This window comes from Hyperoodon ampullatus (genome assembly GCF_949752795.1).
Source record: "Hyperoodon ampullatus genome assembly, chromosome: 3".
In the NCBI taxonomy this organism is placed as follows: domain Eukaryota; kingdom Metazoa; phylum Chordata; class Mammalia; order Artiodactyla; family Ziphiidae; genus Hyperoodon; species Hyperoodon ampullatus.
In genome coordinates, this window is record NC_136916.1 from 168,706,171 (window position 1) to 168,729,809 (window position 23,639).

Below are 23,639 nucleotides of genomic sequence, written 5' to 3' on the forward strand. Positions count from 1 at the left end.
ATGAGAGATGGAGCAGGCCTCTGCCTTCTTGTGTTTCACAGTCTGAACAAACAGATCTGCATTCACCAAAAAGCCTGCAAGACCGTCACGTTCTTTCAACTGGTTCCACGTGCTGGAATTTGGCAAAGATTGTGACTGGGTCCCACTTTTTTGCAGCAGGCTTCTGGAGAGTGAGCGATCAGGGACTTCCTGTAAGAAGTAGAGAGGACCTGAACACTGGGCTGATGGGACCCTGACCCCTCTCTCTGCAGCTCCCACCACTCTGGGCAATTACAGGGCAGATGGGAGACCCAGGCAGCTGTTGGGCACCTGGCTGGAGCCAGCTCAAAATACAAACCTCTCCAGAAGCACTCTCATAGATTCCTTTACCCACATCCCGTCTGCACCCTGGCTGACAGCTGGCCATCCTGGGCTAGTAATCTCTTAAGAGAGGCAATGAGGTGTTCCCATCAATGGACAGCACCCTCTCCCTGAAGAGAACACTCGACTCCAAAACTCACAGTGCAAGGAGTTGCCTGCCACCTAGTGGTCATGGCTGGAACTGCAGGACCCCAAGTCCAAGGGAAGTCTACTGGGAGAGCCAGGAGGCTGTAAAAAAAGCAGGGCTTGAGCAGGCAGGACTGCACTGGCAGGTCTTAGAGTTCCTCCCCTTTGCCCAAGAGCGTGGGGAACCTCCAGAGCAGCTCCCTTAGGTCACCTAACCACCGTGCAATACTCACATGTTACCTAGCACTGCACTTTATGTGTATTCATCTCATTTACTTTCCACAACATTATGGATTTTGCGGATGAGGAAATGGAAGCATAGAGGACACTAACTCACCTGAGAGCACAGGGCTCTCTGCTGAAGGCTGAGACCTAAACCCTGCTCTCTGACTCCAAAACTGACCATTCGCAGTCAGCACACTGCACTCAGCTCCTCCCTTCCCAGCCAGGGGGATGTGATCACGATGGGAAACAGGACCATGGGGGAATGCCAACTAGAGGACAGGGCTCTCTGCCGGCAAGAGCTGGAGGCACCAAGGAAGGCTTCTTGCACACCCAGGCTTTGAGCTGGGTGGGAAAAGGAGACCCATGAGAGGTCTGCTGGCCCTTCTCTGATAAGGGACACCAAGCCAAGTTCCATGTTGGCCTTGATATACCTATTTCAAAAACTGTCTTCCTCCTACACTGCCATGAAAGGGCGAGTGATCCTGTGGCAATAAACCCCTTTATCTCATCCCCCGCCCACCCCCGTCAGGGTATGAACTTTTCCCATACTGGTTGTGAAATTTGTAGGAATATGTAGACAGTTTCATCCAATGGAGCAGTTAGGAATGCTTTGGGCTGCACATAATTCACGATGTAACTAATAATGCTTTAACTCAGAGTGAGGGACTGGTTTGTCTCCCTCATGAAGAAGTCCCGGGGTAAGCAGCTGATAATGGTGGCAGTTTTTAGCCCCGCCATCAGGAAATCGTAGACCCAGCTCTTTCCATTCTCTTTAGGATGTGAACTTTTGTCGTTGTGCCTGTCACCTCCGATCACAAACAGCTGCTGTGCCTCCAGGCTCACCTCTGTGTTCCAGAAAAGAGGAAGGGGGGAGAGGCAGAAACCAGAAGGGATACACTAACTGCGTCTGTCCCTTGCAAAAGGCTTTCCTGGAAGCGCCACTCAGGGACTTCCACTTACATCTAAGTAGCCAGAACGGGGTCTCCTGCCCTCCACCCTGAACTACAAGAGAATCTAGGAAGTGAGCATTTTCAGTTGAGTGCTGCTTTACCCCACAAAAGTGAGTTCAGTTAATTAGGAAGAAAGAGAAGATGGGATTTGGGTGGCTCGCTAGCAGATGGGCCTCATGTCAAAACTCATTGCCCTGGTACCCAAAGGGCTGGGGAGAGGCTTGGTGAGTGGGAAGGAGGCCCAGGGAAGCACTGCAAGACCTTGGCCAAGGCACCCTGCCCCCTCTAGAGTGAGGGGCGAAACAAGGCTAGTGCTTCTCAAACATTTTAACCAAAGCCTCCAACAAGCCAAGGAGAGTACACTTGTAAGCATCTGTGCAAATTATTATCTTTTATCTTAAAACTTCATGTAAAGTTTGTAGTCTGAAGTATTTCAAAGCTTAAATTAGGAAACATTAGGTATTAGGAATATGTGTGAATTAACTTAAGGTAAAAAGAAATGGAGAAATAAACGAATCAAAGTTTTTACTTTCCTTAAATCTTTAAAAAATAGTGTGTGATAGTATGACCGTAATTAAAATTTTCTCCACATATTTTTAAGTCGTTTTTTAAAATAGGGTATATACGACACATACAATGAGGAGTCTCCCACCCACCCATGTCTCCAGGGCACCCCTTTCCCCACCCTAAAGACATCCGTGGTTCTTGTGTATCTTTACATTGTAAAGCTCATTGTAAAACTAAAAACTCATTTTAAAACATCACTTAAATACAAGCAAGAGTTACGTCCCAAAAGGAACAAGCTTTGATCAGGGCCGTACAGATCAGGGCTGGACTTGAGGAAGCTTGGGAGGCTGCGGTGGGCACAGAGCTTTAGTTGGGCCGGTGACCGACGGGGCGGCAGGCGCCTCCTTGCAGCGGCGATGGGTGGGGCTTAGAGAGGTGGGCGGGGCGGGCCGAGCTGGGACCAGCCCCCTCCCTTTGCGGGTGGGCGGAGGTGGTCCTGGCTCAGCCTCCACACCCTTTCCCGCCGCAGGTTCCTACTATCTGACCACCACCTACGGGGCCCTGGAGCACATCAAGAACTACGACAAGATCACGGTGACCCGGCAGCTGAGCGTGGAGGTGCAGGACTCCATCCACCGCTGGGAGCGCCGGCGCACGCTCAACAAGGCCCGGGCCTCCCGCTCCTCCGTGCAGGTGACGCCTGGGACAGAGGGTGGGAGGGGGCCGGCGGACCTTGCCCCAGACCATCCCTACTGCCCGCCGGCTAACAAGCCTGACGCCGACTGGCTGCTCTGGCCGGCCAGCCCAGCGCCCAGGGGCGTTCACGTGGGAGGCGAAGGCACCGGCTCTCTCCTGCCAGCGTGTGCCCAGCCCAGTGGCGGTTGGGGGATGGGAGTGGAAGTTAAGGGGTGGAGACTACAAAAGTATCAGCAGGGCTCGGTGGGCAAACGTGGTAGGGATATGGGACATTTATCCACTCTTCCTTAGCACCTATGATGTCCCAGCAGGCTGTTAGGGCTGGAGATGTGAACAGTAAGTCGTCCCAGCGAGAAGCCCACGAGCTGATCTACAGCCTTGCCCCCTTGTGCCTGGACAAAGGCAGCAGCTGCCAGGGGTCCCCCTGCCCCAAGCCTGCCCCCTCCAATCCAGCCACCCGTCCTTCCCCACCTCTTTCTATACAAACTCAGTATTCAAGCCACTGGTGGCCAGACTCCTCCCCCCCGCCCCCCTCCATTATCCCACACACCCCCAGGCTGCATCAAATCAGCTGCCTCTAATTCCCTGAACACACTGTGCTCACCTCCCTCGGGCTTAGCCTCTGCCCATACTGGTCCATCTCCCCTTCCTCACCGGCTGCCACTGCCCATCCTCAGTTTCTCCAATAGCCCCTCCTCTGAGAAGCCTTCCCTGACACCCCCTCCTGCCCCTCATTCCCGCCTGGGTTAGATGCCCTCCTCTGTGCTTCCTGCTGCTCCTTCGCCCTTTACAGCACATATACACTGTATTGTAACCATCTAGGTATGAAGCTGTCACCCTGAGAGAGCAAGGCCCATTGCTCACGTGTCTTAGGGGTCCCAAGCCCAGGGCCTGAGACAGAGTGAGACTGGGGTGCATGCAGAATGGCCAGAGTTAGGACAGTGAGCCAGGCTGCAATCCAGAGCTGCAAATAGCTCTACAGACTCACTTACCTGGCACCCGGAGCTCACTGGACCTGAACCCCACGCCTGGCTTTCCAGATGGCCCTTCTGTAACCAGCAGAGCCCAGGCCGGGGAGGCAAGAGGCTCAAGGTATGGACCCAACTCTATACTAGCTTGCTGTGTGACCCCGAGCAGTGTCTGCCCTCTCTGGGACTCAGTTTTCCTATCAGCACAGGGGGACTCTGGACTATTTGAACTCTGCCTCCCCAGTACCTGTTCTAGGCGGCCAAGCTGATGTCCCCTCTCCTCTAATCAGTGGTGTCTTGATAATGTTTAGTAACTGGGTCTCTGGGGAGGGAAAAAGAAAACCCTCTGATCTCAGCTTCTGTCGATTTCCATGGTATAAATGCTCCCACCATGGCTGATTTCAAGCTACTAACTTGGCATCACTGAACTTGGAGTTGGGAAGTGGGTATGAGCCAGCATGAGTTGGCAAGTGCCAGCTCCAGCACACCACCACTCCCCACCGCCTCCTGGGACAGCTGTCCCTCCACCAGCTCTTGGGATATGGACACCCTTGGTCCAAGCCTGACCCAGGCATTCCTTACTTCTTGCTTCCACCCTGTGGATTCCCAGTGCTGAGCCAGGCAGAGCATCAGTGCCTCCCACTTAGGGAGGCAAAGCTCAGGAAGAGGCTTGGGATGAGGAGTCTTCTCAGCACTCTTTCTGGGGTATGGGGAGGTCACCACCCTCTTCCTCCTCCCCCAGTGCCTTCTCTGCACCCCATGCCCTAAATCCCTCCCCTGGGAGTGAAAGCCCAGAGCTTGACAGTCATCAGGTGTAAAGGGCCCTTGGGAGGCCTAACGGGGGACAAGGAGAGCACAGGCAGCCACTGAGACCCAAGGAAGTGGGTGGGCTTTCCTCTCCCGGAAGAAAGACTCTTGACACAGAGCCTGCCCTGCACATGCACTCACTACTCTGCAGCCATAATTACCACCATACTGAAGTGATCATCGCCCTCATAGTCCTCCTCCTCCTCATAGTCCTCCTCATCAGGAGACGGCTGTGCTGTCACCATCCTTCCACAAGGGGGCAACCCTGCACACACCACTTCCTACCCGTCCTCTGGATCCTTGGGGGAAGGGGGACTCTTCCAGGCTCTGAGCTAGTTTTATGTGCTTCCTCACAGCCACGGAGTAAGGACTGGTTTTATCCCCGGTTGACAGTTGAGGAAATGGAGGCTCAGAGGGGTGTAGGTCACGCAGGGGGAGCAGATTCAAAGCCAGGCAGGGACTCCTTCCACCATCTCTGGTGGAGGAAGGTGTGAGTGTGCTGTTCTGTGCGAATGCTCCCATCCCCAGCCTCGCAGGCATCGCCTCACCCTTGCCCACGTAGCTTATGAGGTGCAACTCCTCCACCTGTCCTGAAGCCCCCATCCTTCAGGCCCAGCTCCCCAGTCCCTTTCCCCTAAGTCTTCTCCCCCGCCCTTCCCTGCCTGCCTGCTCCCCCTCGGAACACCACGCTTCTCACCCCCAGGCTCTTCCAGCCCTAAGGCCTGAACTGTTAAACCTGCTTTAGCTGCCCCAGCTGAGCCATGGATGCTGGGGGTGGGTCTGAACCTGTGGTTTTATTTATGCTGCCCTGCGTGCCCAGCATAGCGCCTGGGACGAAGAGGGGCTCAGGGAGGAAGAGATGAGAAAGTGAGTGACAGATGAATAAATGATGGCGAGCCCGTGGACTGGCCACCAGGGGGCGGGCGCTCTCACTCATTGCCAAGACTGCAAAGCCAACCGACTGACCTGGAATGGTTGGCCCCATCGAGAGCTGAGGCTCAGAGAGGGAAGGCCCTTGCCTGAGATCACACAGCAGGGTCAGCTGCAGGTGCCCCGACTGCCAGCCTCACGACCCCTCCTGCCATCCATCCGCTCTCTACAGAGAGGACAAAGGACTTGCTCAAGACCACGCAGCTCCTCACTCCTGTCCGAGCTCCCAGCATCGGGACGGGGGTGAGACCCGACGCCGGCCTGGCCCCGCCGGTGACCCACGCCCCCTGCATTCTCGCCCCGTAGGACTTCATCTGCGTGTCGTACCTGGAGCCCGAGCAGCAGTCGCGGACGCTGGCGTCGCGGGCGGACACGCTGGCCGAGGCGCTGTGCGCTCAGTGCGCGGAGAAGTTCGAGGTGGTGCAGCCCCAGGACCACCGGCTCTTCGTGCTGGTGGACGGGCGCTGCTTCCAGCTGGCCGACGAGGCTCTGCCGCACCGCATCAAGGGCTACCTGCTGCGGAGCGAGCCCAAGCGCGACTTCCACTTCGTGTACCGGCCCCTGGACGGCGGCGGGGGCAGCGGGGGCCCGCCCTGCCTCGTGGTGCGGGAGCCCAACTTCCTGTGAGGCCGGGGCTGCAGCCCCTCCAAAGGCAGTGTTCACCCAGGCGGAGAAGCCGTCAGAAGACCCGGCCCGCGCCCTCCCCCCACACACTCACACTCAGCCACACCCACACACGCACGCACACACTCTCCCAGCAGGGATGCTCACACATCACACGTGCTCGCAACCCACTGAGCGCGCGTAGACCAACGTGGCACTTAAGCAACGTGCTCAGTGGCCCCCAGCGTGCTTCCTGAAGGAGAGTCATAGCCCCCTAGAGGCCACGTTCTTCATTAGGCAGAAAGGGAAACGGGCTCAGAGAGAGAAGGGACTCTCCAGCGCCCTGAAGCAGAGTCCAAGCCCGGCCCCTGTTCACACACAGCCCCTCAGGCCAGTCCCTCTGCCTCTGCCCCCCATGCCCACCCGATCCTCAGTCTTTCCAGGGGAGGGCTTCCCATTTCCCCAGGACTGTCCTCAGGAGGAGTGGCCTGGCCCCAGCTGCTCCCACGCCCCTCTTCCCGCAGGATGGAGCTGGGATGCTCTGGACACTCCCAGCATCTCAGGAGCATCTCAGGGTGTGTGAGCAGACAGCCCTCCCCCAATCCCTGCATAAGAGCCTGCGCTCGGCTCTCAGCACCCACAGCCCTGCCGCAGCTCCCAAGCCCCTCCAGGAGCAGCCAGACGTGCACTGGGACCTCCAAGTGAAGCCAGCTCCATGGCTACATGGGTGAGCACAGCCTCGGCCACGGGGGCCATTGACAGGGCCGTTGCCTTGGGGGGCACCCCAAGGCTGTGGCACCTGTGGCAAGAGGCACCGTGTGGGGAGTGTTTAATAAAAGCCCTTTTTGAAAAGGCGTCTCCTTCTCTCGGGCTAGAGCTCTGCTCAGCCAGCCAGGCCCCCCATAAACAGCCTAATCCCCTTCCCAGGTGGAGTACAGAAGACCACCTCCTTTCCACCGAGGGCCCTATGTTTTTTTTTGTCGTTGTTGTTTTGTTTGTTTATTTTTGCGGTACGCAGGCCTCTCACTGTCGTGGCCTCTCCCGTGCAGAGCACAGGCTCCGGATGCGCAGGCTCAGCGGCCATGGCTCACGGGCCCAGCCGCTCCGCGGCATGTGGGATCTTCCCGGACCAGGGTACGAACCCGTGTCCCCTGCATCGGCAGGCGGACTCCCAACCACTGCGCCACCAGGGAAGCCCGAGGGCCCTATGTTTTGACAGAATCGGCAGCATGCTCTCAGCCCCCCGGGCCCTGGCCCCTGTCTGCCCCTCAGCCTGGTCATCTCCTGTCTCCTCCCACCCACGGTTCCCTCCCATCATTCCTGCCTCTGCCTCCTAGCCCAGGAATACCGTTCCATATAGTCTTTGCGTGGTCAAACTCTCTTTATCCTTCAAAGCCCGTCTCCTCCCCCTGGAGGAAGTCAGCCTTCTCTGCCTTCCTAGGCTGGCCAGATAGTCCTTGTCTATGTCCCCCAGCCCCCTCGGATCATCTCTCTCACAAGAGATAGCTCATCAAATTGCATTTGTCTGTTGATATTTCTGCTTTCTCCACCAAGTTTGGACCCTTCATGTCTGCGTCCCCAGCATTGATTAAAATATGTGTTTGCTGAGTGCCTGTTAAATGTCAGCACTCTTCTAGGCCCTGGGAAACAGCAGAGAACAAAACAGACGAAGCTCACGTGGAGCCCCAGTGTGAACAGCAGTGAGCGGTGCGCCCAGGGCAGGTCGGCTAGACTCACCTGGATTATACCCCTGGGCAGCAACCAGCTCGTTCAGCCAGTCAACAAACATGTGTCGAACTCTGGCTCCAGGCCAACCCTGTGTGAGAGGCAGGGATTGCTCTAGGATGCAGCCAGCCAGCCCTGGAGGACTTTCCAGGCCGGGGCTCGGTATAACAGACATGACAAAACAGGCAAACAGCTTCTGATCTGAGGCTACCCTCAGATCAGAAGCTGAGGGTAGCTGGCTCTGATCCCAGGTTGCCCTTTCCTTCCCCATCCCCCTACCCACCAACCAGTGCAGACACTGTTGCCTTCCTGAGCTTCCAATGCTCCCTGCAGCCCTGAGCTGAGCTGGTCATACAGCCTCGTGCCCACAGCTGTACGGCAAAGTGCCCACCGCCTCCCACTAGGACTGAGGCTGGTGGGGAACGTCAGAGGCGGGTCCATTTACCCAAGCACCCTCTTGGCCACGTGGGACCCAAACTTGGGGTGGGGTTGGAGTTCAGAGGGTGGATCGGACACCAGCCCAGCACTGGGAGTCTTCTGTCCAGCCAGTGAGCTGGAGCGGGGACCACTGTAAGAACACTGTGTGTGTGTGTGTGTGTGTGTGTGTGTGTGTGTGTGTACATGCTTGTATGTGCACAAGCATATATGCCAGGCCCACCGTCCTAGGGCCTCTCCCATCAGGAGAGGCCAGAGAGCAGGAGGGGTGGGGGTACCTGGACCCCTGTCTTCTGGATGCCTTCTCCCCCCGGGGAGGTGCGGGGGCCCGATTCAGGGCGCAGAAACACCCTCGCATGTACTGAGCCCTCACGGGGGTGCCTGGCGCTGGTCAGTGGCTGCCCTGTGTGATTTTATTTAATCCACACACCAGCCCCTTGTGGGAGGCATTTATGGATGAGGACGCGGAGGCTCAAAGGAAGGGGGAGAATTAGTTAGTCTACTTGGGCGGCCTTAACAAAATACCACTGATGGGGCAGCTTAGACAACAGACATTTATTTTCTCACAGTTCTGGAGGCTGGAAGTCGCAGATCAGGGCTGGTTTCTCCTTGGCTTGCAGACGGCTGCCTTCCCACTGAGTCCTCACACAGCCTTTTCTCTGGGCCTGAGCAGCCCTGGTCTCCTCCTCTTCTGAGAACACAGGTCCTATTGGATTAGGGCGAAGCCATATGACCTCATGCTACCTTAATTAACCCTTTAAGGCTCTGTCTCCAAACACAGTCACATTTTGAGATGCTAGAGGTTAGGGCTTCAACACATGAACTTGGAGGGACCACAACTCGGCCCATAACAAGGGATGACTTGCCCAAGGTCACACAGCTGGTTAGAGGCCAAAGTGAGGTTTGAACTCAGGGCTAACCTACCACCAAATTCAGGGCTCTCTTTTCTACCCGGTGCAGCATCCCAAGTGACCTGTTGGTAGAAAACCAAAGTCAGATGAGCCTCGCCCGCCAGGCCCGCTCTGGGTGAACTTGCCTGAGGCCGTGGTGAGCATCGCAGGGCTGACCTGATCCAGAGGCCCAAGATGCAAGTGAAGCGGCCTGGTTTCTCCACAGGCCCCAAGCAGGGGGTCATTGTGTCCAAGGGTGATGGGGCCACAGGCTGGGACGTAGGACAGGGGCTCGGCCATGTGTCCTCCCTAGCGTTTGTCCCCTCATCCCTTGGCCGGCTGGCTCCCTCCTTCCCTCCGCTTTTACTGGCCCCCTCCAGTCCCTGAGGCTGAGACTGGAGCCAGCGGTGCTGGGAGAAGCTACGAGGGCTTCTGCAGAGACCAGGGCATGCCCAGGCCCTGCTGCTCCTCCGTCCCCAGGGCCTACCAGTGACAGCTGGGTGCAAAGCCCTGCCCATCGTGAGAAGTCCCAAACTGCCCCTGCAGACACCTGGCCCACGATGGCCTCACAACACCTTAATGTGTTGAATCCAGGTCTCCCTAGTATGAGCAAGTTTCTGCTGGAGGACAAGGGACGGGCCTGCAAGGGAGGCGGGCAGAGAAGAGCAGAGGCCCTGAGTGGGAGGAGGGACAGAGGGAGGAGGGGAGGGTCCTCTGGGTGCAGTGGAGACGCCTCCCTCCCCCAGCCACAGACCAGCCTGTCATCCCCACTTGGCGGCTGAGGCTGTATCTGGAAGGCACGGCACCCGTCTGCAGATGCGGTTGCAGATGCGGTCGCTGTGTGTGCACTCAGCTGGCCGGAATCCAGGAACTGGCCACCTCCTGCTCTGCAGGGTCATCTGGGGCGGGGAAGCGGGGGAACAGCTGGGGCAGGAACTGGGCCCTTCCTTCGCAGGAAGGTCACGCGGGGCAGGGCTTCAGGGAGAAAAGCACTGATTCACAGTGGCTGCGGCTTTTCCTCTTCCCCAGCTATCAGCTATTTGCTGGAAGACAGCGGTTTCCCAGGAATGCCCTCCAGGAAACCTCTTTGCTGCTGACGCAGTCGTCAACCAAAAGGGAACTCTGAAATCTGGCTTCAAAGTCGGAGAAACTGGGCTTCCCTGGTGGCGCAGTGGTTGAGAGTCCGCCTGCCGGTGCAGGGGACGCGGGTTCGTGCCCCGGTCTGGGAGGGTCCCACGTGCCGCGGAGCGGCTGGGCCCGTGAGCCATGGCCGCTGACCGTGCGCGTCTGGAGCCTGTGCTCCGCAGCGGGAGAGGCCACAGCAGTGAGAGGCCCGCATACCACAAAAAAAAAAAAAAAAAAAAAAAAAAAAAAAAAGTCGGAGAAACTGCTCAGCTGGAAGGTGGGAAGAACCTCCACTTGTAGTCAGGAGACCTGGCTCCAGGCCAGCTGCGAGCCCTCAGCAAGATGCTCAACATCTTTGTGCCTCAGTGTCCCCATTCTTAAGAATGCTTATGCCCAGATCTCCCAGGCTTGTCGCAGGGATCAGACAAGCTCCCGGGTTGGGGCAAGCGAAGCCTTAGATCTTTCAGAAAAGGGAAATAAATTCAGAGCTAGCACATGAGGGCAGGGAAGTTGTTCACGGCCAAGGTTGCACAGCTGAGGGGACACGTGGGGTTGAAATCCAGTCTGGGCTCCACTTGTCACCCTGGCACAGGACTGTGTCCACCCAGAGAAAGGGACACCTTTTCCATATGATGGCATTAAATGGTCTATAGGGAGTCCAGGTGAACTCAAGCCTGGGGGCTACCGAGCCATGCACATATTTTCTGTTTAATGTGAGCAGTGTGGTGACAACGGTCAGCATGGGATATGACAGGGTCCTGAGGGAGGGGAGGGCATGTAACCCTCCCCTGGAGGAAGCAGACAGGGATGCCTGAGCTCGGTCTTGAAGGATAAAGGGTTGGCCAAAGCAGAAGGGAATTGAAGAACTCCTGAAGATTGCTGGAATTCTCCATGGATCTCTTGCATGTCTGGTGAAGACTCACTGACAGCTTTTATTCCAGACTATCTTCTCTTTTTCTTTTTTTTTTAATTTTAAAAATTTACTTATTTATTTATTTTTGGCTGCATTGGGTCTCTTGCTGCACGTGGGCTTTTTCTCTAGTTGTGGCGAGCGGGGGCTACTCTTCGTTGTGGTGCGTGGACTTTTCATTGCAGTGGGTTCTCTTGTGGAGCAAGGGCTCTAGGCTCTGTAGTTGTGGCACACAGGCTCGGTAGTTGTGGCACACGGGCTTAGTTGCTCTGCAGCACGTGAGATCTTCCTGGACCAGGGCTCGAACCCGTGTCCCCTGCATTGGCAGGCGGATTCTTAACCACTGCGCCACCAGGGAAGCCCAAGACTATCTTCTTAAGAGTATTTGACTAGCCTTGGAGGATAAAGAGAATTTCTCCCTTCTGGGAAGAGGGCAGATTTTTTTTTCCTGACCAAGATGATAAAATAATGTCTCTCAATTTGGAAGCCAGTATCTCCCCGCAGGGTAAAAGTGGGACAGGTCTGCTCACAGCCTTCTTCCTCAGCCTGATCCAGACCCACTGTGTGCATAGCCTCTACCAGGCCCCACCTCCGCATCCCCCTCAGGGCACTCGGCAGACAAGAGGGGTCGAAGCAAATATGAAGCACGTGCGCCTGGTTGCCAGGGGTAATGAAGTCCCTTGTCATGGCCCCAGGAGTCTCCTGACAGCACCTGTGAAACTGTGGCAGGTGACCTTGTTAACGTAAAAGTGGGGTAAAATCTCTGGCTCTGGACAGTTTCTGACAAGGAAGGTGAAAGAAAGTGAAAAATCGCAGAAAAATGAAATAGGAGTGTGCTGTATGCAGGGTCACCAGTCATTTCCAGATTGCTTGTACATAAAGCCTGAGGCAAAGAGTAGTGGAAGGTGAGGATGAGGGGCAGCTGGCCAGGCCCTTGGATAGCCCCGTCTGGCAGCACAGGGAGTCTGGAAATTCTCCACCCACTCCACCCACGTAGAACAAAACTGGAGGGGGCCAGCCTGGAGGCAGGAGCAGTGAGCACTCCTAGCAGTCAGACTGTTGTCTCATGAAAAGAAACCAGCTTTTCCTGGAGAAATAGATGATCTCAGCTTTGGGACAGGAAATGTAGAATGAAACATCTTGATACACCAGTTACGAAGGAAGCTATGGAAATTTCCTAGGGTCATGTCAAAAGGTCTTGGGAGGGCTTCCCTGGTGGTGCAGTGGTTGAGAGTCCGCCTGCCGATGCAGGGGACAAGGGTTTGTGCCCCGGTCCGGGAAGATCCCACATGCCGCGGAGCGGCTGGGCCCGTGAGCCATGGCCGCTGAGCCTGCGCGTCCGGAGCCTGTGCTCCGCAATGGGAGAGGCTGCAGCAGTGAGAGGCCTGCGTACCCCCCCCGCCACCAAAAAAAGGGCTTGGGAGCCCACCTTTAAGATTCCATCAGCCAGGGCTTCCCTGGTGGCGCAGTGGTTGAGAGTCCGCCTGCCGATGCAGGGGATGCAGGTTCGTGCCCCGGTCTGGGAAGATCCCACATGTCGTGGAGCGGCTAGGCCCGTGAGCCATGGCCGCTGAGCCTGCGCGTCCGGAGCCTGTGCTCCGCAATGGGAGAGGCCACAACAGTGAGAGGCCCGCGTACCGCAAAAAAAAAAAAAAAAAAAAAAAAAGATTCCACCAGCCAAAAATGAACAATTTGAGCCTCAGTACAGAAGTACAATGGACTGAAACCCATTAGACACGTCTAAGTCCTCTGGATACTGCTGCTGATTTGTAAGAGAGCTGGGCGTCAGAAAAACATGCTCAACAGCAGCTTGAACGTGTAATCAGCAACGTCCAGACTGAGGGACTCTGCCGATCCACAGCCTGGACTCGTCAACAGAAATTGGAAGGAAAAAAAAGGATGAGGAAACCTGCAGAGTAAAGACTAAAACGAGGGTCTAGGGATACACACTTGTGATAAAACCACAAAGAACCCAGGGAGAGTGGTTACTCTTTGTGGGGGGTTGGCTGGGGTGTTCTGTGACTGGGATGGAGCACAAGCACGGGCTTCCAGGGTGGCTGGTGATTTTACGTGTCCGTTTGACTAGGCCACGGTGCTTATTTAGTCAGATATTATTCTGGATGTTGTGGACTTTTTGGATGATGTTAACATTTAAATGAGTAGACTCTGAGCAAAGCAGATGACCCTCCACAATGTGGGTGGGCCCCAGCCAATCAGCTGAAGGCCTTAGGAGAGCAAAGATTGACCTTCCCTGAGCAAGAAGGGATTCTGCTAGCAGGTGGCCTTTGGCCTGGACTCCTCCCCCTGGGTCTCCAGCTTGCAATTTTGGACTTACCAGGTCTCCACAATCATGTGAGCTGATTCCTTCAGATAAATGTCACTCTCTATATGTATACACATCCAACTGGTTCTGTTTCTCAGGAGAATCTTGACTAATACATCTGGTAAAGTTCTATTTCTTGACTTGGGTGGTAGTCACAAGGATGTTCATCTAATTCACTAAGCATTACACTTGTTTTGCATGGTTTTCTATATCTGTTTTTATTTTATAATGCAAAGGCAAAAAAGTATTATTTGTATATAGGTATGTAAATATGTAGAAAGGGCATTCTAATGATGAATACAAGCTGACATGTGGGATTTCTGGGGAAGTAAAGGGTTGGCCACATTTTACTCCGAAAGTTTCTGTACTATGTACCTCTTATGACAGAACATGTCTGTACATTTTGGATATAACTAGGGAAAAAATGCTGGTCCTAGTTGTGATACACATAGAAAGGTCACCCTTATCAGAAATCTAATAGAAAATGGCTTAATACGAGGGATGGAGAGCCATGTCTGCTGGGGGCCTGTGAACCACATGAGGAGAAAGAAAAGTCAAGGCAGTGTGACTTACTTAGGAAACTGCCATTCATTTGAGAAATGAACAAGTTGCTTTTAATCTTTAGAACCATGAACATTCAAGTTACTGCACTTGTTAAATAGTTAAGTATATTTTTGTTCTACAGGGAGGACAAATAGTAAGAGAGAAGCAGGGTCACAAAGTAGTTAACAGTTCTAGAAAATAGAACAGAATTTTTACCACCTGAACGTTGAGGCCTTTTTTTTTTTTTTTTTTTGCGGTACGCAGGCCTCTCACTGCTGCGGCCTCTCCCGTTGTGGAGCACAGGCTCCGGACGCGCAGGCTCAGCGGCCATGGCTCACGGGCCCAGACGCTCCGCGGCATGTGGGATCCTCCCGGACCGGGGCACGAACCCGCGTCCCCTGCATCGGCAGGCGGACTCTCAACCACTGCGCCACCAGGGAAGCCCTTTTGTGCCACCAGGGAAGCCCCATTGAGGCCTTTTAAGAGACTCCTTTTAAATATTCTACTTGTCAGTATTTGCATTTCGTTGAACATCAGCCGGCCCTCAGGGCTGCCCATTCTTGAGCTATAGTGATACATGTTCACACACCTTACGCTTCTTGTACTTGTTACTTAAATCCCTAAAGCCCCCCCAAATCTGTAGGACAATAAGAGCTCTTTATCCTGGTCACGTGACTGGATGTATTAGGACAACCTCATGGAGAAAGGATAAACTGATTAAAAATGGGCCCATTAGAAACAAAAGTATCACCCTTGAATCTGTCACAGATATAAATAACCCTCTTTGCCAGTATCTCAACTTCCAGTCCGTACCTCCAAACTTTAAAGGCGTCAACCCCTGCTAAATAAGACAGGTTTCACTACATAAAGACAGGTGGTCACAAGTGTCGTGGTTTAGTGTTCCTTTTTTCTTTGCTCTCTAAGTCATCTAGGTATATGGCTTATTTTAAAAAAGAACGTTTCTGAAACATAATTAGCAAACCACATAATTCCATTTGATGTGTACAAGTCACTGGGTTTTATTTAGTACATTCAGAGCTTTACAACCATCATCGTGATCAGTCTCTGAACATTTTCATCAGCCCCAAAAGAATCCTCATGCCCATTAGCTGTCACTATTTCCCCATTTCCCTCTCTCCCTGGTTCCCGGCATCACTCATCCACTTTCTGTTTCTATAGATTTGCTTATTCTGGACATTAGATACAAGTCGAATCGTATAATACAGGGTCTTGTGTGACTGGCTTCTTTCCCTTGGCTAAATGCTGGAGCTGTAGCAGTGCTTCATCCTTTACATGGCCGTGTAATATTCCACTACGTGGAGAGAGTTAGTGCTACTTTTAAATGTCTTTCACAAACCCACGGTGAGTACCACCCCGTGTGGGACACTGGGCCAAGGGAAACAAAGGCAAGGCAGGCAGCCTGTGCCCTCAGAGGAGCTTAGATAACCTCCCAGCCCCCAGGCGTGGTGTAAGGGCAGACCCCTACAAGTGCTGGAAAAGACCCAAGGAAAATGCAAATGCCGACGGACAGAGGAGAGGGGACTTTTGTGTGTGGGAGAGAAGGAAGCTGAGGAAGACAGGGCACTTTCAGATACACCTTGAGGATGGGTCAGATGGAGGGAAAGGCACTCCAGGGCACAAGGCACAGCAAGGAGCAAAGGCACAGGAGCCTGAAAAGTCCAGGCGGTCGGGAGCAGGGAGAACAAAGTGGCAGGTGGCGGTGTGGGACAGGGGAAGCTGGAAGACACAGATGGGAAGTGGACCCCACCAGGAGGGGCCAGGAGCATAGACTACAAAGTCGGGGGCCTGAAATTAATACTCGGATTCAGTTATAAATCTTTATTTTTCAGACTTGTCCATTATTGACAAATAAAATACAAAAGCAATCAAAAATTATACTATTTTCTAAAAATAGTTTTTCATTTGGGGTTTATGTCCCTCTTCCATAAAATCACTGTAAAGACTTAAGAGGTTCTGACTTCAAATTCCTCAAAGACTCTTTCACTGGCTGCAGAAGCCCCAGTGAACGAGTCGCTCCTTAAAAGGCATGGGCAAAAAAAACCCCTTAGAAAGCAAATGCACCTTTCTCAGTGCAGAGATTAGCCTCCCAAATCTGTGGGTTTTTCAGAGGATCACACAGGACCTGTAGGAGCTGGGGAAGTAGGTAAAGGTGAGCAAGCCATCCTGGGGGAGGCCTGGAGTGCAGCCCGCGTGGCCCGATCACATCCCCGGGAGGGCCTGCAGCCGTGGGGGGAGCCTCCCTCTGGCCCCAGCTCTTCTGTCTCTGATTAGCACACATTCTAAGGGACGTGTTCACATTCAGAAAAGCGTCGACAGCATTTCAGTAGTAACCAAGGCATACCTTGTTCATGGACAATTTTATTCTGTAAGAAACGGGAGGAAGAAGTTGTTGAACCCAAAGTTGGTCAACTCTAAAGAAATGAAGATGAAGAGAACCCACCACGGAACATGTATGACAGACCCACCCAACCCAGCAACCCTGGGGATGCATCTATTTTGAATTCGTCCACAGTGAGAGGTAGAAGCCGGCAGAAGCCGGCAGAAGCAAAGTGCCCAGGTGTAGAAGAGGACAGCAGTGCTACATGTGCCCTTCTGCTTTCAGAAGGACACCGACCCTTTAAATGCCAGGTGCAGGGTTACCTGTCAATCGGATAAGGGTTTTCACAAAGGTTGACCAACACGTACAAGTGTCTCAAAGCATACTCGTACTGGAGGAAAACAAACCAAAAAGCATGATCAAACATCATCATTTTATAACACGATCAGCTCCTAACGTGGGAATATGTAAAGCATCTAGACCAGTGGTTCCTGAGAATTCCCTGGCAGTCCAGTGGTTAGGACTCTGCACTTTCACTGCTGAGGGCCCAGATTCGATCCCTGGTTGGGGAGCTAAGATCCCACAAGCCGCCTGGTGCAGTCAAAAAAAAGAAAAAAAAATTACACCAATGGTTCTTAACCTTTATTGAGTCAGGGATCCCCTCCCACCTTTAGATTATCTGGTGAGACTTATGGACCATCTCATAAGAAAAATGCAAGAGTCATGTACCACAATGTTCATTGCAGCTCTATTTACAATAGCCAGGAGATGGAAACAACCTAAGTGTCCATCATTGGATGAATGGATAAAGAAGATGTGGCACATATATACAATGGAATATTACTCAGCCATAAAAAGAAACAAAATTGAGCTATTTGTAATGAGGTGGATGGACCTAGAGTCTGTCATACAGAGTGAAGTCAGAAAGAGAAAGACAAATACCATATGCTAACACATATATATGGAATTTAAGAAAAAAAATGTCATGAAGAACCTAGGGGTAAGACAGGAATAAAGACACAGACCTACTAGAGAATGGACTTGAGGATATGGGGAGGGGGAAGGGTAAGCTGGGACAAAGCGAGAGAGAGGCATGGACATATATACACTACCAAACGTAAAATAGATAGCTAGTGGGAAGCAGCCGCATAGCACAGGGAGATCAGCTGGGTGCTTTGTGACCACCTGGAGGGGTGGTATAGGGAGGGTGGGAGGGAGACGCAAGAGGGAAGAGATATGGGAACAGATGTATATGTATAACTGATTCACTTTGTTATAAAGCAGAAACTAACACACCATTGTAAAGCAATTATACTCCAATAAAGATGTAAAAAGAAAAATGCACATGTACAGGGGGTTGGCAGCACCCTCAAGCCCAGGTAAGGACTCCTGGATGAGAACTCCCTGTCCCTGCTCCCGTCTGTTAGCTCGGACCTCCCCCTGGCACCCTGGCTTTAGTCTGGGACACAGTGGTGAGGGAGACGGATGGTAAGTGATTGCCAAACACATGGCAACTAAGACGGAAATAACTGGGGGTGTTTACCTTGAAAAACACTTCAAAGGAACCTGAGAACTCACAAGAGGAAGAAAGGAGAGATTCACTTTCTGATTCCAGCAGGCAAAAAATGTAACACCAGAGGATTAAGTATTTGTTAAATAAATGGGAATTTAAAAAATCATTAAATAGAATGCTTTGTTAAATAAATGAAAAATAAAGTTAAGAGCCTTTTAATAATGGAGAGCTATCTATCTCCCAAGTGCCCAGCACTCCATCCTCAGAAGTATCTGAGGATGACCATGGTCTGCACGTCACAGCCCAGAGAGGACTTTCTGCAACAATGAAAATGTTCTATAACGTTCTCAATTCAGTAGCCACTCACCACATGTGGCTCCTGAACACGGGAAATGTGGCTACTGCAGCTAAGGAACTGACTTTTATGTTTGGTTTCATTTTAATCCATTTATTTCTTTATTTTAAATTAATTTTTTTCTATTGGGGTAGAGTTGCTTTACAATGTTGTGCTAGTTTCCGCTGTACAGCAAAGTGAGTCAGTTACACATACACATATATCCATTCTTTTTCAGATTCTTTTCCCATATAGGTCATTACAGAGTACTGAGTAGAGTTCCCTGTGCTATTTAGTAGGTTGTTTAGTTACCTATTCTATATATTGTAGTGTGTACATGTCAATCCTTAATCAATTTAAATTCAAGTTTAACGAGCCACGTGAGGCTAGTGACCACTGTTATCGAAAAGCATGGGTCTAAAGCAGGACTTGGCAAACTTTTCTGTCAAGGGCGAGACAATAAATATTTGAGGCTTTGTAGGCTGTGTGAACTACTCAACTCTGCTGCAGGGTGAAAGCTATGTGACTGAGTGTGGCTGTGTTTCGATAAAACTTTATTTATAAAAACAGGCTGTGGAGGGGAAAACCCAACAGGCTGTGGGCAGGAATGGGCCTGCGGGCCACAGTTTGCTAACCCCTTCCCTATAAGGAGCCAAGCATCGTGTAAGTACTGACCAGAAAGGAGGCTTTTTAGGTACCTTGCAACCCTGACATTCGACAATCTGCAGAAACTAGGTCCTTTCTTCTCCTCCATGGGCCAGGGCCTGCTTCAACAAATCTGGGGAAGAGGTCGGAACAGACCCAGAAGGGAGAAACCTGCATGGCTGGTGTGAGGGGCAGGGCGGAGGGGTGGGGTTTGGCAGAGACGGCACAGTGTGAAGAGAAGGAAGTCCCTTCAAAGGCCAATGGAAATGGCAGTTGAATGGTCTATGACTGGTAAGCTCTCCCAGCCACTGGGACAGTTCAGAGTGTCTGGGGCCAAGATTTAGGGTCAGTGATTTTGGATGACCTTTCTCCTCTCACATCCCCACCAAAGGCCTCTGAATGAGCCTGTTGCTTCTTCTACAAGACGGAACCTTCTACAAGGCAATGCACCTGATGTGATTCCCAGTGGACAGTACTAACTCAGGTTTGGGGCTTAAGATGCAGAGGAAGGCCAAGCTAGTTGGCCCACGGAAGGCAGGATGCAGAGGCCGGCAGCCCCAGGGTCTGGGCTTACCGTGGGGTTGTGCCAGTTGAAGCAGTGCGTGCGGAAGTGCGACACGGCTGCCTGGTAGCAGTCGTGCGCCGTGAGCGGGGCTCTCTGGGACAGGAGCCTGTCTACCTCAGCATCGGACCCTGAGATCAAGGCGACAATCTTCCGCACTGACTTCTCGATGACATTTCTGGCCTGTGAAGAAACACATCTTTTCCAAATGTATCTTACTTAACGTAGTCTCTCCTGGAACCCTGGGCCAGTTAGATGCCTCTTTCATAGAGCCTCCACCCCAGTATGTTGAAAGAGATGCCAACAGATGCTTTCCACGGCCAAAGATGCACCCGCGAGGCTTCTGTTACAGCTAGAATCCTTCAGAAATACCCTGCCTTTTAGGGATCTTCAGGCATGATGGAAGCATTTAAATCTGAATACCTGAAGAGCAGGTATGGCCCAGGCTAAGGAAGTGGGGGGTGCGGGAGGGCATGTAGAAATTGTGCCCCAAAGTAGACTGTTGTCCCATAAGCGGTGCTATGTGTTCACAGGCACCTTTGTCCGTTCTGGAAACCATCAGATGCTTAGACAGAAGGATGCAAAGGGTGGACGTCATTTTCTTCCCAGATAATGAAAACCAGCATCATTAAGGAGGAAGCTGCTTCCATGTCAACCAAAACTTTCAATCGAGTCCCCTGACCCTCCCGCTCCCCAGCCAGGGTTTGTTCCATTCATACCCGAATGCTCCCTACCCACTGTGTGCCAGACCAGCAGGTCTCAACATGTGGTCCAGGACCACGGGGGTCCCCCAGGCTTCTTGGGGGCTCCATCATGTCCTCCCTTTCCCAACTATGTATCTGTGTAAGGTTACACTTTCTTTATATATCTCAACCAGAACAAAAGAGCCCAACAGTGAATGCAAACACAGGTACGATGACCCAGCTGTCTTCTGTAATGCCAGGCAGAAAACAGATTTGCAAAAGTGTAGTGATGTCACTCTTCTCACCCAAATTGTTTTTATGTTAGAAAATAATTCTTTTTCATAAAAAATATATTAACCCCAAATGGGTTTATTATGATTTCTAAGTGAGTTACTATTTTAAAAATCTCAGTGTTCATTTCTAATGCAGTAAATATTGATATAACCCACACCAACAAAAGCTCTTTGGGATCAATAATTTTAAGAATGTAAAGAGGTCTGAGAGCAAGGAAATACGAGAACTGTTGTATTACACTGTGGTACCAACAACTACAACAAAAACCCCATCCTGGTTAATGTACCACGTGTAGGACGGCTAGCTGTCAGGATTATGAGATATACGACTTTAAGACAGATCATACAGATTTTTTTTTCTTTCCTAGAAAATTCAGGCTGTGTCCCAGCACATCGATCCCTGTGCTGTGCTGATGAGGGGATAGAGTCTACACAGCTGGCTTTTGAACAGACAGCCTTTGCCCAGCATCTCGTGAGAACACACCTGGTGGTTCTAGCCACACAGCTAGAATTTGCAAAGAAATTCGGCCAGTTGCAAACAAACTGATGAGCTGCTGAAAACAAACCCAGTCATCGTAAAAGATTGCTCAAGCATTTTACGAAGAATTTGGGGCCGTGACTATGATTTCCTAAGGCAGCAGAAATTTTTTGTGCACTGGATTTTTGTTTTTAAATATGATTAGCTACTAACTCACTAAGCAGCAAAATAAAAATGTCTTGTAAGCAACTAGGTGTAAAAGAGGAAACACCCATATGCCATGGCTTCTTGGCAGGAGACAGGCTTCCTCTCTTTGCTTCCTGCTTCCAAAGAGGTCAAGGCCAGTTCACTGATGAAGAATGAAGCTGGCCACTGCCCTGCTCACTCATGTCCACTTTACAGCGAGTACAAAGCCTGGTTTCCTTTCCCATGTACTCCCAGTGTGGCAGGAGGAGGGTGACCCCAGAGCTCTGTCACTTGGCTCCCACCAACACGGACTTATGCTCAGGAGGCAGAGACAGGACTCGCACACGCTGCCCGGCAAGGCTGGGAGCCGCAGCTTCGCCACCACTTACCTGCAGCTGCCTGTCGATCTTCTCGACAAGACGCCTGGACTCCTGCAGATCATTGGTGCTCATCAGTTTCCTTTTCATGATGGTGAGGGGCACCTCGGGGCTTGGAGTGAGGTCAAGGTGTTTGACTGGGGGCAGGGAGATGGGAGAACTAGCTTTGTGTTTCAGACCCTGAAACTGCATCAACTTCATGGCAGAGATGGACTGGGGAGGGAGGGGGAGAGGGAGCGGGCGGGGGTTGGGGGGAGAGAGAGAGAGAGAGAGAGTCAGTTTAAGTGGGAGGGGCAGATGTGCCAAACACCCCTTGGGTCCTAGAGTCCACAGCTCACCCCATGTGGTTTCAGGACCACTGAAGGGTCACAATCGCAGCCTGAAAGCACGCGCTTGGTCTTCAGCAGCGGGCGAGGCAACGCATTTGACCACCTGAAATCCACTGATGATGAACTTCGAAGCTGCCTGGCATCCTCTGCAGCAGAACCGCTACCCAGTTCCGCCACGCTCGTACCAGAGTCGTTTCAGCCAGGGGTGACCCTGGGTTGTGCTCACCCCTCCACGCTCACCCGCCTGCCCCTAGTGACCAGCAGAAGGAAGGTCAGAGCATCTGTCCAGGTCAGAGCTGAGGGCTGGGTCCACTGAGATGGGCAGAGCTAAAGCCACCGAGGGGCGGGGCCGACTTGGCATCAGGGCCTAACAAGCGGGCCCGACTGCCTGGCTGCGTTTGCCTGCGGGGGTCACTGCAGACTGGATCCCGATTAAGAGGGAAAGAAATGCTACAAGCAGTCACGTTCCTAAACCAAGCGACGCTAATCTAAAAACAGTTCTAAAACAAAATATACGCACACGTATATAGAAACATAATGCTTAGAAAAGATCCTTCATACCTCCTCAACCAAGAGCAGATGTGGCTAATGCTGAGGAAATTGTAAAGAGAACAGAAAGCTCAGGGCAGAAGAGTTGTTGCTGGTCCCCTCCCTCCCTCCAATCCCCCGACAAAGCTGGGGCAGCGCCACCTGTGACCCTGCCCCCTCTGAATGACCTTTCCCTGGCCTTCTCGCTGCTCTATCTCCCCACTAGCCCACCTCAAAAGCCTGGCCAAGCCCACGGCATCCTGAGTGCACTTCTCGTGGCCTGTGACTGCCCTGCTGGCTCCCGGGCCCTCCAGTCCACACTCTGCCCGAGAAGTGCTGAAGGGAATAGCTGGACTGACCACTCACAAGGTCTTCTAGAAGGCCAGTGCTCACACCAAAGGAACAGAACTCAGCTGGCGAGCTCTCAGCTGGTGGCAGGCCACCTGGGGCATGATGTCTGGTCGTACAGACTACTGGAAGCCCCGCACACATCACCTCCTCTACACATCACCTCCTCTGCACATCCCGCGGGCTAGCCCCAGGGGTGGCACCTAAGGCCCAAGCCTTCAGCAGCCACCTGCTATGACCTCTGTCCGGACAGCCCTGATGGACTGACCTATTTTACCACCTAGGTCCCTTGTGAACGTAGCTGGCGGCGGGGGGGGATAGGGGCGGTAAAAGTCTCGAATCTATAGCCAAAGGGTCAAGATAACATCCTGCAACTGCAGGAAGGCTGGACCCCGGAGGATTCAGGGTGTGGGGTTCTACGGGGCAAAGCCACAAAACTCACAGGAGAAGCTTTCGATTCAGTAACCTCTCACTGTGTGTTTCGTGCACGTGATGGACCCCCTTCTTTTTGCTCCTCAGCACCTTGTGCGCTAGGGCTTTGACCAAGGAGGAAACAGAGAGGTTTCAGAGAGGTCAGGTAGGTTGCCCAAAGTCTCACAACTTTGTGAGTTTGAACCTAAGTCTGATTCCAAAGCACAGGCGGAATCTCCAGGATGGAGCGGCCGTGGGAGGCAGAGCCAGCCCTGCCTCAGCCGTTCCCCACCCGGACGGATTCCGTTTCCCTTCACCGGGAGAGAAACGTCCCCGGTAAGCCAGCCTGAGACTTGAGGCATCATCAGGACTACGAGGCTCCTCTCCTCACCTTGTTTCCATACTGCATGACGTGGCTGGTGTTGGTGTGGGACTTCACCAGCTGGTACTGCCTGTGGAGGGTCTCTTTGGTCAGATCCTCCTGCGAAAAT

General features: G+C 52.6%; 2 protein-coding genes across 3 annotated transcripts in view; one reads left to right on the forward strand and one right to left on the reverse strand.

The window, feature by feature from the left end:
* The window catches only part of RIN3 (Ras and Rab interactor 3), a gene marked incomplete at its 5' end in the record, with an annotated part of 114,127 nt that extends 107,103 nt beyond the window's left edge, over positions 1-7,024 (forward strand). For both annotated transcript variants that reach the window (XM_079699329.1, XM_079699330.1), the window contains 2 exons: positions 2,698-2,861; positions 5,876-7,024. In XM_079699329.1, coding sequence (XP_079555455.1) covers positions 2,698-2,861; positions 5,876-6,196 — 485 coding nt within the window. In that variant the 3' untranslated portion in view covers positions 6,197-7,024. The remainder of the gene's footprint in view (positions 1-2,697; positions 2,862-5,875) is intronic.
* An 8,923-nt stretch (positions 7,025-15,947) lies between these two features.
* LGMN (legumain) overlaps positions 15,948-23,639 on the reverse strand; it is a 34,940-nt gene continuing 27,248 nt past the window's right edge. Inside the window, exons 10-14 of the mRNA XM_079698988.1 lie at positions 23,540-23,629; positions 21,545-21,745; positions 19,528-19,698; positions 16,785-16,852; positions 15,948-16,507 (exon numbers count right to left, since the gene is read on the reverse strand). Coding sequence (XP_079555114.1) covers positions 16,465-16,507; positions 16,785-16,852; positions 19,528-19,698; positions 21,545-21,745; positions 23,540-23,629 — 573 coding nt within the window. The 3' untranslated portion in view covers positions 15,948-16,464. The remainder of the gene's footprint in view (positions 16,508-16,784; positions 16,853-19,527; positions 19,699-21,544; positions 21,746-23,539; positions 23,630-23,639) is intronic.